Source organism: Podarcis raffonei, chromosome 6 (assembly GCF_027172205.1).
Source record: "Podarcis raffonei isolate rPodRaf1 chromosome 6, rPodRaf1.pri, whole genome shotgun sequence".
In the NCBI taxonomy this organism is placed as follows: domain Eukaryota; kingdom Metazoa; phylum Chordata; class Lepidosauria; order Squamata; family Lacertidae; genus Podarcis; species Podarcis raffonei.
The window spans coordinates 38,918,414-38,931,789 of NC_070607.1; the positions used below are offsets into that span (position 1 = coordinate 38,918,414).

General features: G+C 50.2%; 2 protein-coding genes across 2 annotated transcripts in view; both read right to left on the reverse strand.

The window, feature by feature from the left end:
* ALG6 (ALG6 alpha-1,3-glucosyltransferase) overlaps positions 1-13,376 on the reverse strand; it is a 181,869-nt gene that overhangs the window by 39,245 nt on the left and 129,248 nt on the right. The window lies entirely within an intron of this gene.
* On the reverse strand, positions 5,428-7,390 carry FOXD3 (forkhead box D3). Its single transcript, XM_053392197.1, has one exon. The coding sequence runs from the start codon at positions 6,876-6,878 to the stop codon at positions 5,529-5,531; it is 1,350 nt and encodes a 449-aa protein (XP_053248172.1). The 5' UTR covers positions 6,879-7,390; the 3' UTR covers positions 5,428-5,528.

A 13,376-nucleotide genomic window follows, 5' to 3' on the forward strand; every position in this document is an offset into this window, starting at 1 on the left:
AGTTCTCCAAAGAAGCCTCATCCTAATGTCTCTTTACTTCAGTTGCTGAACCACCAGGTAAGGTCTTTCAGCTTCAGCACGGGAGAATCCAAAAGGGAGAAATGACTAATATACAATCCGTCACCAACTGTTGGCCCAGCCAAACCTCCCCCCACCACCATTCGTTATAATGTACAAAACCCTAAATTGCTTGGGAACAGGCTACCTGAAGGATTCCCTTCTCCTGATGAAGTCTCCCGACTTTTCGACAGGTAAACCCCATATTATCTAAACAGATGTTTTGCCAGTGAAGTGATGTGTTTTTCTTCAACGCTCTATGGTTAATCTGCATCCTTGCTATAATTGTTTTATTTAACTGGGTCTGACTTTACTGTGAGAGTTATTGGGATGTTGCTGACTTATTATCTGTTTGGATTTTATTGTTAGCAAGATGATTCTTCATGGAAAAGGGGGATATATGTAACAATAATAATAATAATAATAATAATAATAATAATAATAATAATAATAATAACAACTAAAAGGGTAGTGTTCAACTAAGTCTTACTCAGAGCAATCCCATTGAAATTAATGAACCTGCCTAAGTTAGGTCCATAAATTTCAGTTGGTCTGATCTGAGTAAGACTTAGTTGAACACCACCCATTATCTTGTTACTTTGAAAATGCTCCAGAGGACAGAGTGTCATGTCTGGTTAAAACAGGCGTTTGTTTTAGTTGAACAGTTGGGTGTCTGGAGGATGGCAGAGAAGAGAAAATGGAAAGACAAGAAAATGAAAAATTCTGGTGTTCTGAGAATTTGGATCGTGGCATGGGCATAGCCAGGATTTTTGTTAGGGGGCTGGTGGCCCTGCTGGAATTGGGAGGAATTTGCCTTCTCTTTTGCCGCCATAGTTCTGGGCAGGAAGGAAGGGGCAGGTCCTGGGAATGGGGTCCGAAACGTGACCAAGATACTACTATCTCTATCGCCCCCTACACCCGCGCTTACTGTACTGCAGCAACCAACGAAAAGAGCAGAATTGGGTTGTTTTTGTTGTGACTACTACTCTTCCACAGCACTTTTTTTGGGGGGGGGGGTGTACCGAGATGCATCTACTCACCTAACATTCCTTCCCCAATTCAAACCAGATGAAACACAAACACCCAGGTGTCTATCCTGAAAAATATGACGTCCCTGTTCACATTGACTGACGCTTCAGAAGGGTCAGAAGGCAAACGGACATATATTCTGCGAAATCAATGCCTAGCATTCGAGATCGATTATCTGTTCCCCAGAATTCCCCTCCCGCCTTTCTCTCGCCTGCCTATATATCCGAGCACCTGCCCCACTATATCCGCCTCCTCCCGCGTCTTGCACATCTCCCCATTAAGCCGCGTAAGGATGACCATCTCTGAATTATCACAACGATAGTCATCTTCTCGTGGCTTTCCCAGGGATTCTCTTCCAGTTTAGCCCCTAAAACGAAAAGTTCTCTTCCTCCTCTTGCCATGATATGACGACGCCCCAACCCAAGATTCAAGGATAAAATGAGGCGCGCCTCTTTCTGTCCCAGTTTTCATTCAATGGGCCTGGAGGCTGGAAGGCAACGATCCAAGAGAGCAGGAGAACTCTGCTCACGACAAAAGCCCCCTAGAGGCGTCACTCTGCCACTACAAGGTTGTCATCCTTCCAGAGTCCAGCTTCACCTGCCTGCCTCTTCTTCGGACTTTTTCTCCCCGGATTCCTGGCGTTAACATCAATGGCCGCCCTCTTCCCTTCTCTCTCTCTCTCTCTCTCTCTCTCTCTCTCTCTCTCTCTCTCTCTCTCCACAGCTCCTTATGCCTAACGCTAATAATTCCAAATACGCTTTCCTGTGGCCTTCATCACAGGCACCAGCCGTTGGGGGGTTTTAGGTTTGCGAATGCAAATACCCAGCTCTTAACTATTCCCAGCCGCTTGGACACAACCTAACGCCATGGAGAAGGATTCAATTTAACTCAAAGGATCCACCTCTGAGCTGGTCAGAGAGCAGGGATCCCCTTAAGAAGGAGAAGCGCCTCGATCTGGATCCCCGATCCTTCCTGCTCGAATCAAGGAGCTGCTCTGATACACGCAGAAGGAGAAAAACAGAGAGAATACTATAATTCCTGTTGAAACTGGAAATTCCCCTAACTCTACACCTTGGTCCCTGCTACCCAAGCGGCAATGTCCTTCCAGATTATCATGCCCTATATATTCTCTTGCACGCTACGAGACAAAAAAACAGGTCCAAGCAGAAAAGTCTCGAGGTTTTCCTCTCCCCCCCCCTTCCTTTCTGTCAAGCGGAGCCAATTGGGCAGAAAGTTGACGGCTCTCTTTCCCTTGCCCTCCCTCCTTCTCTTCTACCTCCAGATGATGCCCGGGGACGCCTTTGGGTGTGTTGCGTGGACCTTATTCCACTTTAAACCAAAAGGTTTCTGGTGACCCTCAGCACACACACACACACACACACACACACACACACACACACCCTGCCCTCCGCAAGGGCCGCGAGGTATTGGAGCTATGCGCGGAAATATGAAGGGAGTAATTTTATAAGTAACAAAGGATCAGGGCTGGAATGAGCCCTCTGTTATCCAATGTCATGGCGAAGGCCTGGCTCAGCAACAACGGCGAGCCGGCCCGTGAATTCAAGAAGAGCCCCCTTCCTCTTTTCCCAGGGGTATCAGCTAAATATAGACCGGGGTTTTGCACAACCCACGGACCATTTGCTGTTTGTGTAAAAACCGATTAGCCAGACACAACTGTGAAACAACTTGTGACTTTTATAGCGGCAGCAGGAGGAGAGGCAGCAGCGCAGCGAGCAAGTTAAATCCATTTCTCTGGCCTTGGAAGAAAAAATAAATAAAAGGAAAAGAGAGAGAGACAGACAGACAAGCAGAGAGATTTTTTAAAAGGGAAGAGAGAGAGAGATTTTGGTAAGGGGGGGCAGAAGGGAGCGAAAATGGGAGGCCACGGCGGCCCGACGGACACACACACACACACACACACACACACGGTGCTTCCATGTAGGGACCTGCTTGAAAAAGCGGCTGATACCTAATCGCCCGCTTGGATGAGCTGCCTGTTTGCCTCGGAGTGTCAAATGATTAGCAGGTCCTTATTTATAAAGTTCAAGCACTCGCTCTCCGCCTCCTCCCCGCCGCCCCCCCGTCACCAGGCAGCTTACTTTATTTTCGTCCACATATCCCGAGGTCTAAATGTTTACTTAGGGTGGAATAATATTTATGGTTTATCTGGAAAACAAATTGTGCACCAGGCAAGGACAGCAGCCCTCCTTAAAGGCGCATCTAGGCCAGTATCCAGCCTCTTGCCTGCGCTAAAGGAAACTGAGCAAGGCCCGTTCCTGACCAGGGACAGAGCAGAACGAAATCCTCGTCTTCCCTCAACTGACAAAGCGCATGTTTTGTTCTAAAGAGAGAGGGGTCATTTGCACTTCCACTGCCATGTATATATATATATATATAATACATAGAGATATCAGATAGACACCCGCGCGCGCGCCATACCCATATTTCCTACCCTTTGAAGCTTTCGGTTGTCTCCTTTCTTTCAGAATGCAAACAAATTCGCTCCAAAATGGTTATATCACGCCATAGGGTGGGATCTACATTCTCAGAAAGTCAAGGAGAAAGGCGCCCATTGAGTCAAATGGCTCCCCTCTCCACCTCCTCGCCAGGCCCTTCCGTGACTTAAAATATGACCCCAAATATCCCCATTTCTCTAGCCTCAGATCTCTATCTACAAGGCTACTGATATATAGGAATAAGCTATAGAGACGTCTTTACCCGATCGGACACAGCAAAAAGGCACGATTTCCTGCTTCAATACACTTTTTTTTCGTCGATGATCTGTTTGTAACGCACACCTTCTTTTTTCCATCGCGCCGCAACCTCACCGCGTAGCTGCTTGTTAAAAGAGGAGCTTTCATTCACAAAGGTGAGTGATTCTGGGTTGTGCCCTATACCTTTGTTTCTATTTCAGGAAGGGAGAAAAAAACAAAAACCGTTCCAAGCCTTCAGTTCAAAAGCCTGGAGTTAAACCCCAGTATTCCCAGACATCGCACAAAGCGACCCACACCTTCAGAGTCGAGCAGGTGAGAAGCCTGGCGCCTTTTCCTCTGCTGTAAAAGCGGGAGGAAATGCATTATTTGGGTAAGGAAAAGGAAACTTGGCGGAGAATTAAAGTTATCCGGTTATTGGATGAGAATGGAAAACTTAATTTAATTTTTGTTAATGCTGATTCCGCATTTAATTCGATTTCCTCTCCTATAGCTTTGTGGGGGGAGGGGGGTGTTGTCCTTTTACCATCACCACCGTGAAACAATTTGGCGTCAGCGAACAACCCTGGTCCAGCTTGCTTTATTAACGAAGGCAGTTTCAGTAACCTGAGACCTTAAAATCTGTAAATAAGATCCTTTGCGAAATTAAAACTCGCGCTGCGTAATTTTGCAGGTATTTAAATGGGAAGTTGTCTTTATATGTTTTCCATCATCATCATCATTATTTTAAAAATGTTAAGGGCGATATTTTTCGTGGAATCTGTGATAGCTACCCTTCGCCTATTCCGTTTTAAGGCACCGGAATGCCCACCTTTGCGGGGAAGCGAATCCCAGCGATTTAAACTGACTCTTCTCCCACCTGAGGGCCTCGACTTCCTACCTGAAGCCGCGAAATTGTTTTTCCACGGCATCCCCTCTGCCTCGAGTGATTTCACACGCTCCCATCAGTAGGAAGTCAACAACCAAAAGCACCGTTTTAAAAATTTATTTACAAAGCTGTGTACAACACGAAGGGATAACATTTAGAATACATATATTCATTCATATATAAACAGACTTCTATAATAGAACGATAGGGGAATTCCCCTATTTCATTTTTTGCTCGATTTCTTTTTGTTCTTTTATTTTCCTCCTATCCAAAATCAAAATGCCTCCCCTCATTATTCAGGTGTGTGTTCGGGCTTATTTTTCCCCTGCCGAAGGAAACGACTGAGGAGAATAAGAACCTTCAACAAAAGTGAAAGTTCGGGGCTCCCAATCCTTTGCTTGCGCGCGTGTGTTTCCTTTATTTCCCTCCCAAATGTGGCTCCTTTTAAAAAAATAAAAACCGCAAAAGGGAAGACAGTCTTTTGCCTCCCGCTTTCGCCCGAATACAAATATGTACAAATACTTTGCCGTGGGTTTTTTGAGCGTTAGGCTTTTTTTTACCTGCACAGACAGACTCAGCATTCCTTTTTGTAAGTGTGAGGGGGAGCGCGAGAGTTTTTAAGCGCTGGAGAAGCGTCCGTGCAACGGTTTGGCTTCCAAGAGGGCGCCGTCCAGGAACCAGCGACTGGAGTCCCAAGAAGTCCGCGGACTTTGCCGCGTTCCGTTCTTCGTCGGAGTCTCTGCTCTCTCCGGAGACGTCGGGTAGAAAATCTTTACGGCCGTTTCTTATTATAAAAAAACCCAAGAGCCGCCCTAAGAACAGGAGCGCGAGAGGGGAAGCATCCCGCGGGGGCCCCGTCGAGCCTACTGCGCCGGCCACTTCGCCTGCACCGGCGCGGCAGAGGCGGCGGGCTGCAAGAACTGTCCCGAGATAATGTTCGTGGGCACGCTGAGGATAGGCGCGATGGCCGCCGTGCTCCGCGCCAGCGAGAGCGGCTGGTGCGCCAGGAGGCCCGACTGGACGGTGACCGGCGGCCGCAGGAAAGTCTGCGCGCTGGCGGCCGACGACGTAGCGGCCGGCCCGCCGACGCAGCCGATGATGTTCTCGATGCTGAACGACGGCCGACTGCTGGGCTCGGCTTTCACCCCCGACGAGGCTGCGGCGGCTGCGGCGGCGGCTGCAGCGGCGGCGGCTGCGGATCCGGCGGCGCTGAGTCCGCTGAGCTGGATCTGCAGGCTGGGGCTGAGCTGGGAGTTGAAGGCTTTCCGGCTGAGCTCGCTGGACGGCAGCAGCGGCACGGCGGGAGGCAGCATGGGCCCGACGGGGGGGATGTAGGGGTACTGGAGGGCCGCGGCCGGGTGCGGGTAGGCGCCGTGGGGCAGGCCGTAGGCTCTGCCGTAGGGCCCGGCGGCGGCGGCGGCCGAGGCGGCGGCGGCGGCCAGGCTGTACGCGCCGAAGCTGTGCATCATGAGCGCCGTCTGTTCGCGCAGCTGCTCCTGCTGGTGGCGCTTGAAGCGCTTCCTCCGGCGCAGGAAGGAGCCGTTGTCGAACATGTCCTCGGACTGCGGGTCCAGCGTCCAGTAGTTGCCCTTGCCCGGGTTGCCCGGCTCGCGGGGGATCTTGACGAAGCAGTCGTTGAGCGACAGGTTGTGTCGGATGGAGTTCTGCCAGGCGGGGAACTTCTCCCGGTAGTAGGGGAAGCGGTTGCTGATGAACTCGCAGATGCCGCTCAGCGTCAGCTTCTTCTGCGGGCTCTGCAGGATGGCCATGGTGATGAGGGCGATGTACGAGTACGGAGGCTTCACCAAGCTGCTCTTGGGCTTGCCGCCGCTGGAGGCAGCAGCAGCAGCGGCCGCGGCCCCCGACGGCGCTCCCCCCGACGGCGCTCCCTCCTCGCCGGCCAGCTTCTCCTCCACGGGGCTGCCGCCGCTGCTGCTGCCGCTGGTCGTAGTCTCCGCTGCCTCTTTGGCCAGCAGCAGCTCTGCAGCGGCCGCCTCGTCGAGGGCCAGCTGGACTGGCAAGCCCGACGACGTGGCCAGGGCGCTGGGGCTGCAGCCGGTCTCGCCGTCGCTGGCCCCTCCGCCGCCGCCGCCGCAGCCTCTCTCCTCCAGGCCGTCGTCTCCCTCGCCCACCACGTCGATGTCCACATCTTCGGCCGTCAGCACCGCCTGGCCGGACATGTCGCTGGAGCTCAGGCTGCCGGACAGGGTCATCACCGCTGGCGGGAGGGTGGCGGGAGACGGAGAGCGGGGATTAATAATAATAATAATATCGCGGGTAATACTACTATTTTTTTTAAAAAGCAACAAAACAAAACGAGGAAGGGTGGGGGCCAGCCAGGCACCCGGGAGCCAATCCAGTCCCCCTCCTTCGAAGATCCGTCTCCAACAGGTAGCGGAGCTGGCAGAGGAAGAGGCTCCCCCCTCCCTCCTGCTCCTCCCCCCCTTCTTCCTCCTCCTCTTCTTCCTCCTCTTCTAGCTGCCGGCCTCGGCGCCTTCTTCTCCCCGGGCAGGCATCTGGGAACAGCTCCAAGTCCTCTCGGAGCGATCTCTCAGCCGGGTCTCCCTCTTTCTCTCCGATCAAGGATCAGGATAGTGCTGGTAGCAGCGGCGGCGGCGAGGGACTCCCCCACCAGCCCCTCCGTAAAGGACAGCGACGGCAGCAGCGACGGGGCGGCGGCGAGGAAGAGGAGGAGGCGAGGACGGTGGGGAGGGGGGGGCGTCGGGTGGGAGGGGGAGGAGGAAGGCGGCTGAAGCTGCTCTCCGCTCCAACTCCTCGCCTGGCTCCTCTTCCCGGCTGGGATCACTTCAGGGGTTCTTCCTCGTCGGGGAATCGTCTCTGCAGGCGGCGGGAGAGCGCGCATCGGAGCGCCCGGGCAGCGAGGCTGTCCCCGGCCGGAGGGATCGCGCGATCTGCTGCTGCTGCTGTTGCTCGCAAGTCATCGGAAGTGCCGCCGGCGCTGCAGGTTAGATCCCTGTCGAGCCGCTCTCCCCATCGCGGGGCTGGGAAGCTCCAGCCACGGCTCCAGGCTTTGACTATAACCCCCCTACTTTTCAATAGACACCTCCTTTCCTCTCCACCTCTCTCTTTTTAGGATCTTTCACCCTCTCTTTTTCCTGCCCTCTCCCTCCTTCTTTTCTTGCCCCCTCCCTCTAAAGGTTTAGGCTAGTGGTGTTGCGGGGGGGGAAGGTGGTGTCTTTGCAGCCAAGAGAGAGAGAGAAGGAAGGAGGGCGGGGGAAGCGACGGGCGTGAGGAGGAACTCGTTGGCCACTTTGAAAGTCCCTTTTGAAAAAGGCTCGCCTGATAGATTACTTTCCCCGTGCAAGATATACTAGGAGGCGGGGCCACGTGGTTCCCTGACGTCAGTGCAGCCCCGCTGGCAAGCCAGGCAAAACTCAAGTTGTTGCGCGGAATTGTCAACAAAGGGACAACAGCGGCTCTCGCGCCCTGTTGGTCGCAGCCGAGTTATCAGTGCAGCCCCTTCAGGGAGGCTCTGGGGGTGGCAGGGTGAGGAGAGAGCGAGAGAGAGAGAGAGAGAGAGAGAGAGAGAGAAAGAAAGAAAGAAAGAAAGAAAGAAAGAAAGAAAGAAAGAAAGAGAAAGCACCTTTGCCACGTGAAAAACACACAGAGACCCTCACAAGCCCCCTCTTTGCTCTGCCTTCATTTTAACTATCTCGTCCGGCAACTTTCTTCTGTTGGGAACGAAAGGATGGCTCAAATTATTCTATCTACGCATCTGTCAATAGAATAAAAAATCAAAAGGCTGAAATTTTGCGAAAGGCGGAGGAGTTGCTCTTTTAAAAACTCCATGCTCTTTCTGTCAAAGTAAATAAGATAATGTCAGATAACAAAAGGGGGGGGGGGGAGTCTCCAGCTGTGCTAAAAGGGCCGGGATCAAATTCTGAAGGGATCATGGCCAGGACCAAGGACCAGCCCCTGGTTTATTAATTTATTTTAATTTATTTTGAGAACACGCGCACGCACACACACACCAACAGCCACCACCAGAACTACTTTTGGTCTGTGAAAATCACACCCCCACCATTGTTTTTGTTTTTTCTTCCCTTCCTCCCCCAGCTTCCCAAACAACGGCAGCATCTGCTGGGAGCCGAAGATAAGAAAATAGCTATTGATTAATCTATTAGGTCAGTTGCAGAGAAGGAATAAAACAAAAAAGACGTAAAATAACAACAACAAACAAAAACAAAAACCCGAACCACAAAAAAAGAAAAAAGAAAATGTAAATGCAGAAATCTTTAGCTGGTGTCTTTGTTGTGACTGGTATTATTTTGCCGAGGTGCTAACGAAGTAGAAAGGATGGCGCGTTAGCATATGCAAAAGTAGGAAATGGGGTAGCGGGGGGGGGGGAGCTGTGTGCGAATGAAAAAGCTCCATTCAGCTCCGTTCAAGGTGGTGTTTCTCCCAAGGAAGCAGAGAAGCTGGGGGGGAGGGGAGAGGAGGGAGTCGTCAAAGTTTGTTGCAAATTCCTATTTCCTTTTCTTGTGTCAGCGATGTCAATGGAGAGCAATAACTTCGGGTTTAGGTAGGAAACAGCCCGCTCCGTGGGTGGCTTTGTTTTGTGTTTGTTCATCCTGTGTATTGTTGCAATAATCGCCTGTGATTTGGGAGGCGATGTGGATAACAAACACCAACAACCGTCACAAAAAAGGGGAATTGGATGAGGGGGGAAAGGATAGCCTTCAAACAGTTCCAAATAACCAGAAGGCGATATACAGACACAGATTTAATTTAGATACATGATAGAGATAGATGATAGATGATAGATATAGATAGATAGATAGATAGATAGATAGATAGATAGATGGATATAGATATATAGATGATAGATAACTATAGCTATATAGTTATAGCTATATGCATACAGTATTGTATATGAATATATACAAAATGTATATGAATGTTATTTTGCAGACAAACCAAACGATTTCCACCCCAGCAATATACATACATACATACATACATACATGTGTGTGTGTGTGTGTGTGTGTGTATATCTCAGTGGCGTTACTTCTTCCAGCGCAATATCTGTCATCCAGGTTAGCCTATAAAATGTGGGTCAGTCTTTGTAAGGACACGGGGAAGCTGCTACGGTGAGGGTGTCGCGATGGGGAACTAAACTGGGGAATAAAGAGATCGAGGGGCGAATATTACGCGCGTGGCACTGGGAAAATACATGATTGATTTATTCCGTCCTCCCTCCTCCACCAAACCCAAAGAAACCGGGGAGGGGAGAGTGGGGGGGGGAGCCATAGGAGTAAATCTAATTTTCCGTGTGTATGTTGCCTCTGAATTGTTTGTTCACACGAGAGGGGATAGGCGTTCGCTGTTTCACCTATTCGGGAAACTGGGGCAATCCGAAGTTTTCGAAACTGCTGGGCCCTTGGCTTGCGGGGAGGTGGGGCTGCTCCTGGGCCGCCTAGAAGGGGTCTCTCTCTCTCTCTCTCTCTCTCTCTCTCTCTCTCTCTCTCTCTCTCTCTCTTTCAGCGTAACTTGATCTGCTAAATGAACACGGAGGTAAAAAGAAGCCGAGCTGCAGGGCATAGCTGTCAACGTTTCCCTTTTTTTAAGGGAAATTCCCTTATTCCGAATAAGATTCCTCGCAAGAAAAGGGGAAAGTTGACAGCTATGCTTCAGGGTCCTTCTTTGCGTCTGGGTTTATTTTATTTTATCATTATTTTTGTTCCCCCCCCCCCCGCAAATCGCTTCCCCCCAATTTCTGTAAAGGAAAATCTCCTCTGAAATAAGCCAGCACCCAGCCCACAAGCCCTCATCACGTGCTTTTACTCCTTCTTTTTAATAAAGAGAACTCAAGTACGAACTTGCTCTCTGGGTCGCGGTGGGGAAAAGGACTGACGTTAGTGTATTTCTAAGTATCGATCAAAAACAGTGGAGAAATGTTATCTTTTCGCTGAAGTGCTGATCAGGGCGGCGAGGTAATGAGATGCTTGCTTGGGGGAAATCCATAAGGGGGGGTGCGCGTGAAAATCCGCCGTGCTTCGCCCAATTCCGCATATCCCTTTTCTTTTGGTGAGGATGACAGTCGTTTCTATTGATTTCCGGTTTTTTGGTGCGTGTTTTTTTTTTAAAAAATATTTCCTTCAAATGATCCCAGTTTTAATGTTGTCAATCCGGTCCATAAACTCTTCCTTGTTTCTGCGAGGAATTGGAGTTAGCTCATTTATTTTATAGCATCTGCGATCCACACAACAGGATTCCTTTTAAAGAAAGGAATAATGAACTCCTAAGTAGGATCTCCTCGTCGTCCTTTTAGTCCTCCTTCTTCCTGGGGTCTTTAAAATAAAAGTTGTCCCTTTGGCTGAGCTCTGCCCAGAGTCTGGATGACCTCTCTGAGCTGGAGATCTCCGAGAGAGAGATCCTCTCTTCCCGAAATCTCTCAGGGAAATGTAAACGGGGAGGGAGAACAGAACAAAACAAAATGCGCCCTGACCCACGCTAAAAGCCTAGCTTTCATTTGTTGCGCTTTTTTCCCTTTCGACACAGTAAAAGTCAAATTAATTGATTCATACCATTAATTACGGTGCTTAGCGTGAAAAGAAACGTTTCCCCTCGATTAGAGATCTATTGTGCTAATCTCTTGTTCAATCAGTGTTACCATCTGATGCGGGGGGGGGGGGAGAGAAGGCGCAGAGAGGAGGAGAAGGAGCGGGGGAGGGAAGAAAAGAAAAGATAAACCCCCCTTTTGGACAGAAAGTTTGGGTCTCCCTTTGGCGTTGAAGGGAGCTCTGAGCGGGAAGGCTGGCCGCTGTCGTCCCAATCTCCTTTTGCCATTCATTTCCATCAAATGACTGTGGGGTTTGCCGGGGGGGGGGAGGCGGAGTGGAAAGGATTTGTCATCCGGACTACGGGTCACTCTGAATATGGTGGCACGTTGGGGGCTGTCTTGCCCTCCTTGTCCAGCATGACAATACAATAAAATAAAATAAATGGGGGGAAATGAAAAGCGTTGCTTTAGAAAGCAGAACCCTAAAACAGCACCCCAACCCCGCTACCCCAATAAGGCTGCGTCCAAATATATTGGGTGGAGTGGGTGGAAATGGGTGATATGGGGGGAGGGGGGTTTGAGGTGTGTGGGGAGGGTAGCAGAGAAAAAGGAAGGTCACCGTCGAGAAAGCGCCTCTGCAACGGGCCAGTCCATCTGACAGTGCTCGGGTGTTAAGTAAATCCTGTTTTAAGCCTAATTGAAGTTTGCTCTTAAAACCCACACGTCTTCAATCATCAGCGCTAAGCTGAGCTGGGATGTCGGGCGGGCAGGAGGGGGCGAGAGCCAGGGAGGGAGTGGCGGGGGTGGGGAGAGAAATCCTTTTATAATAATAAGCAAACTTTCACAGGAGGTGTGTGGGGAGGGTACCGAGAGGCGCCCAATTTGGAAGTGTTTAGGGTGGCTGCCCCAGCCCCTCTATATCTATCTATCTATCTATCTATCTATCTATCTATCTATCTATCTATCTATCTTCTATCTATCATCTATCTATCATCTATCTATCATCTATCTATCTATCTATCTATCTATCTATCTATCATCTATCTATCTATATCTTTCTACCATATATATTGCGGTTGGGTGAAGAAGAGCTGTTGACCTTACTTGAGCTACCAGAAGTAGAAGAGGTTGTGTGCATGTGATATATACGCACACAAAAGATTTAGCAACGAGAGGCAAGGAAACTGTACAGCCTAGATCGATAAGGAGTCAGATAGAGACATAAGCAGCATCAAAGCCGGGAGCCGAGGTTGCGGGTGGGGTGGGGGGGTGGAGAAGAGAGAGGAGCAACTTATGATGGAGAGGAGAAATTAATTCCCGTCCCCTTCGCTTCTAATGCGACCAAAGCGAGAGAGTATCTGGCCGGGGAAGCGAGTTGAAGATGAATCCGGAGACCAGGTGGGACGGGAGGTGGCGGGGGGGGGGGGGGCGGCGGCTAGAGCAAATCGCCACGCTGGACTCAGATCCTCTCTCTAATCTTTTTAAGGGAAAGGAGGGACCCAAGGTGTCCTCTTTCCTCTCCTTAACCCAATTACTTTCATTAATTAGGTATATACATCCCTGACCTGCATTATCGGGTGGCTGGTGGGGTTTGTAAGAAGGATGTACCTACTGGGCTTTTAAAAATAAAGGCAAGGAAAACAGAAGAGGGGGGTACTTTAAAATAAAATGGACACATATTTCCATTTGTTTCCAAAGAAGCATGTCGACCAATCGGAGATGGGGGGGAAATTGAGAGTAGAAATTGGAAAGGACCAGACATTCTGTTCTGGGCTGAAATCTTTGGTGGCTGCGTCGGAAGTGGCCCGGATTTGGAGCGCGGGAGGCGGCGGGGAATCGCCTCTTGTGAACCCCCTTGGAGTGTGTTTTTGACGCCACTTTCCCCAGGTTTCCTGCAAGGCCGGAGCGGGCTGGGAGAGGAGGTGATGGAGGCGCCCCTAGAAAGCGCGTCTGGATCCAAGCGAGGCTCCTCCGTCCACCTCTCCCTGCAGCCACAACCTGGTGTGGCCCCAACCATAAGCAGGTTTTAGAACAAAAGGGAACACCACTTTCATCTCAACACCTCTCTCTCTCTTTCATTCATTCATAGATGATAGATAGATAAGGTTCCATAGAAGCAAGATAATAATATTAATAATAAAAGCAAATTCACGAAAAAGCAAAAAATAAATAAAAAAGAAGCAAAAAC